We start from the raw sequence: 4,591 nt of genomic DNA, 5'->3' as shown, positions 1-4,591 counted from the left end.
CGAGGTGCGGGAGGAGGCGGGGAAGGGGCCGGAGCGCTGCCGGCCTCCGCGTCCCGAGGGCCGCCCCTGCCTGTGGCCGGGGGTCCCTCCGCTCGGTGCGGCTCTGCTGCCGGCTTGGTAAGCTCCCCAGCGCTTCTCGACGCCCCTCATCCCACTGTGATGGCTGGGTTTTGGGTTCGGGTTCCGGGGTTGGGGCGTCCGTGTGCAGAGCTGTGTGAAGGAGTAGGCATGAAGCAAGAAGGGTTCCGTCTGAGTGCAAGGGAACTCGTCTCCTCCAGGGCAGTCAGCCCTCAGAGAGTAAAAACTCTGCCCAGAGAGATGCCCATCCCTGGAGGTGCTCAGGACCGGGCTGGATGTGGCAGCTGAGCTGGTGGGTGGCAGCTCTGCACGTGGCAGGCGAGTTGGAACTGAATGGGCGATAAGGTCGCTTCCATTCTAAGCTGTTGTATGATTCTAGATCGTCCCCCACCCGCCCCATGGTAGCTACATCTTGTGCGTAACGGTTGAGGTTTGACTTAGCCCTCCAAGCACGGGCAGGGAGCTGTGAGCTTTGAGCTGGGTAATGTTGCTGTCAGGCTGCTTGCAGAAGGATTCTCTGCTCTTGCTTAAAATAGCAGCAGGTAAGGAACGGGAAAGCTGATTTGTGCCCTGTCTGACCGACTTCTTTGGGCACGTCACTGGGGCATCTGCAAGGCGATTACTCGGTGTAGGTTTTGCTGCTTTTTATAGCTTCGTTTGCTTTTCTAATATAAGCTTGTATGGAAGTCCACCATCAGAATCATAGCTTTGTTTCGATTGGAAGGGACCCTTAAAGGTCATCTAGTCCAGCTCCCCTGTAATGAACAGGGACAGATCAGAAAGTGCTTTTTTGTTTTCCTCCTTGATAAAGGAATCTCAGTTCTGTAACTTGAAAAACTTCTAATTTACCTTTTTAATGCTCCTTCTTTTGACTTATAGCACTTTTTAAAAGATGCAGCTTTCTTGCTTTTTCCTATCGCAGTTATGCTATGAACTTGTGACAAGATACTTTTTAAGGACTCAATCAGAAACATCCGAGATTAACATGCATCCAGCTCCCACTAGAGCAACGTGAAGCTAAGAGGTGATATACACATAGTGAAAGCTGTTGTTATTGGAAGAAAGGAGGCTTGTTTGAAGTGATGTGCATGTCAGTACAGGTTTTAAAAAACAATTGGCTTCCTTTTCAGTGAAGAAGAATGTCGTTGTTTAAAGCTCGAGACTGGTGGTCCACCGTACTTGGGGAGAAGGAAGAATTTGATCAAGGCTGTCTGTGTGTTGCTGATGTCGATAACAGTGGCCAAGGTAAATCCAGAATTACTTGACTAATGACTACACAGCTGCAAGTTTGCTGTTACCAGAGCAACATGTAGTGAAAACTTGTTAGCCAGGCTAATTGGCTAGTTAGTTTAAGGTATCTTTAACATGTCTCTGTGGACTTGGTAAGACGCATTCAATTTGTCTTTGTATATCCCTTCTAAACATCTTAATTCTTGCTTGTGTTCAGTAGTAATTTCTCTTGTTTTATTTTATTAGTGGTAGATATTTTCTTTTAAAATGGCTCACCGAGTGCAGCGCAGGAAACAGAACATGAGCAAACACAAAAATCCATGAAAGGACTTATGGAGAAAAAGTAAAAGGAAAAAAAAAGGGGGGGTGTGTGTGGAAAAGGAGAGTGAAAGTTAATGAGAATGTGTTTTAAACGAGCGAACAGCCTTTTGTGCCTGGAAAATATGAGGACATTGAAATAAGTGAGTTAACCCTGCTGTTCTGTGTAGTCACTAATGAAAGTGAAGTATGGAACTGACTTGATGTCTCTTTGAGGCCATATCTACAGTAGTTTGTGATCTTTGCTATCAGTGAGAGTTCATGTTCAAATAAATATTTGGGAACTTCTTATTCAAGACTGTTCATTTGATTCAAGATGTGTTTTTTGCTTACTGTGGGTTCTTGAGTTTGATTTTACTGTAGGCAGACTTTTCTTTTTCTTCCTTTTAGGAGAATTTGAGCTATGTTACTATTTTGCGTGACCTTTTTCAGTAAGAATTGACTGAAGGTGTTACAGATTGAAACTTTCCTTTGTGGAAAAAAAAAAAATGAAACTGATACAAAAGCAGGGCTTAAGTTGTTTTGTGGGAGAACTTTTCTATTTACTTCTAAGCATTATAGATCATAGAATGACTTAGGTTGGAAGGGATCTTTTAAGATTCTCTTGTTCCAACCTATTGTGGGCAGGGTTGCCTCCCTCAAGATCAAGCTGCCCAGGGCCCCTTTCAACCTGGCTTTGAACACCTCCAGAGATTGGGTATCCTCTGCCAGTGTCTCACCACCCTTTTGAGTAAAGAATTTCTTGCTAGCATCTAATCGCATCTCATAGTTTAAAGTCATTCTCTCTTGTTTTATCACTATTAAACCATGTAAAGTATTGATCCCTCTCCTGCTTATAAGCTCCCCTTGTATATTGCTAAAGCACAATGAGGTCTCCTCAGAACCTTGTATTGGATTTGAGGCTTATTTGCTTTTATGATAACGATGCTGTGTATATAAAGGAAAGAGGTATTGCATTTTATTTATTTTATTTATTTATTTATTGTATTTGCATTTTTCATAGTTATCATGAGAGCTGGTTCTTTTTTTTTTTTTAAATGAATAATTTTTGTTGCTAGTTTTTTAGTTGTTAGTGAATATTTAGATGTTTCAAATGCTAACTCCAGAAAAAGCATGATGTAGCTATTCCACTTCTCTTTGAAGTAAGCGGTCTGTCTCAAAAGCTAATCTCAAGGCCTTATTTTCTTCTGTTGGCCTGATGTAGTAAATATCTGTATTTAGTTTAGGTCTGCTGATATTTATCCAAATGCAGACATAAATTTTAACAGTTCTGTTGATGCAATATGCATATACACAGATCCTAGATGTTGAAACTAAAAGTTTGAAATGTTAAAAACCATAATGTGAGGCTTTTTTTTCCAAGAAGTGCGGACATCAGTCTGAAAGTACAGGATGGTAACAATAGTTAGTGCTACCACCAAGATGATTGCTATACTGCAGCCTTTGCTGTCAGGTTTAACTGGGGGAATAAACACTAAATACTGTTAACCTAATTACTCTGACATAGAAGACAGAGCATAGTAAATGTTAATCGAGCCACGTGTGTGGGAACTGTTGAGGCCTGAACCACTGATTGATCACCTGAGGCAAGCACTGAGTCAGCCATGGGAGCACAGGTGAAGGCGATTCAGCTGTGTGATCAAAGGGGTGGAGCCTGGCTGCGCCTCTCTTAGACCCCATTTAAGGGCTGACTGCCACTGGAGAAGGGTCTCTTGTTGGAGATTCCCTCTCTGTAGAGTCTTTCCTGCAAGCCTACATCTTTGGATACAGGTGAGTATTCCTTCCCTGTTTGTTTCTTTTCCCACTTTCTCCACGATAATCTTTCCATCTGTAACACCATGTAAATGCCAGTTCTTTGAAGCTCTTCAGAAGTAAAATTAATTCTACGTGCACTGTTGGATTTTGTAATCTCACTTGGTTATTTCTTGTAGATAAGATTATTGTGGGCAGTTATATGGGATATCTCCGTATCTTTAATCCACATCCTGTGAAACCTGGAGATGAAGTGCAAGCTGAGGACTTGCTCTTGGAAGTGCAGTTACGAGAGCCAATACTACAGGTGGAAGTGGGGAAATTTGTTTCGTAAGTTAACAACAGATAACTATTTAAGGCTTTGATGTGGTTTTCTTTTCCTGTTTTGGGTGATGTGAAATGGCATTAGCTTCCACATTGATGCCTGTTGAATGTATTTATGAATATTATAGTATGCATTTGGTTTGCTTCATTGAACCACGGCATTTGACTTAATGCCTAACTAGAGGAAAATCTTCCAGGTACTTATACTATTTTCTTGAAATACCTAGAGCAGGAGGAAAGTTATACTGAAGATTTTGGGGTATTAAGAAAGCATGCCAGTAATACTCTCTTGTAATTCCAGTCTCCTAAGATATAATGTTGCCATTCGGAGGGGGTTTGATAGAGAATTGAAGATCTTTAATGAATTTAGTAGAAATAAGTGGCCAGGTACAGGAGAGAGACTGCTGAAATTTGGAGGAGGGAGAAGATGAGCCTTGAATTACAAGTTTTATGACTTCTGCATTATTGTTTAATTCACATGGGTTCCATGCAGCTAGTACAAAAGTGTATTTTAAAAATAACGCATATGACTGCTGAATAGTATTTGTTTGAGAAAATGATCTTGTTCATTTAATTCTTTAAGGCTTGACAGCACCTTGTTCGGAAAGAATTTCAAGCTGACTCAGGAAAATAGTTGGCATGCTTTTTAAGCATAAATCTAGGGGGGAAAGTGTTCTGTAGGGATTCACCTTAATTTTGCAGCTAGCTTCGAGCACTGAAGTGTATATTTAGGAAGATTAGTACTAGATTGTTTTAGGCTAGCATCTAGCATTCTCAAACCTTAGGATCTTGCCAAAACCTGAAAGTAATTTTGACATATTGCTTGAATTTTTTCTCATGCATTTAACTTGAATTATATCTGAAAACAATACTTTTTTTTTTCTCCCCA

At 41.0% G+C, this 4,591-nt stretch overlaps 1 protein-coding gene across 4 annotated transcripts in view; it reads left to right on the top strand.

Annotated features, from left to right (window-relative positions):
* The first annotated feature begins 6 nt into the window (after positions 1-6).
* BBS9 (Bardet-Biedl syndrome 9) overlaps positions 7-4,591 on the top strand; it is a 277,203-nt gene continuing 272,618 nt past the window's right edge. For 2 of the 4 annotated variants that reach the window (XM_031553992.1, XM_019616668.2), the window contains exons 1-3: positions 7-117; positions 1,209-1,323; positions 3,558-3,708. In XM_031553992.1, coding sequence (XP_031409852.1) covers positions 1,218-1,323; positions 3,558-3,708 — 257 coding nt within the window. In that variant the 5' untranslated portion in view covers positions 7-117; positions 1,209-1,217. Of the gene's footprint in view, positions 118-1,000; positions 1,103-1,208; positions 1,324-3,323; positions 3,397-3,557; positions 3,709-4,591 lie in introns of those variants that run through there. The other 2 variants (XM_031553991.1, XM_031553993.1) reach the window with 2 other exon arrangements.

Source organism: Meleagris gallopavo, chromosome 6 (genome assembly GCF_000146605.3).
Source record: "Meleagris gallopavo isolate NT-WF06-2002-E0010 breed Aviagen turkey brand Nicholas breeding stock chromosome 6, Turkey_5.1, whole genome shotgun sequence".
Taxonomy (NCBI): Eukaryota; Metazoa; Chordata; class Aves; order Galliformes; family Phasianidae; genus Meleagris; species Meleagris gallopavo.
This window is presented reverse-complemented; position numbering and strand designations above follow the sequence as displayed.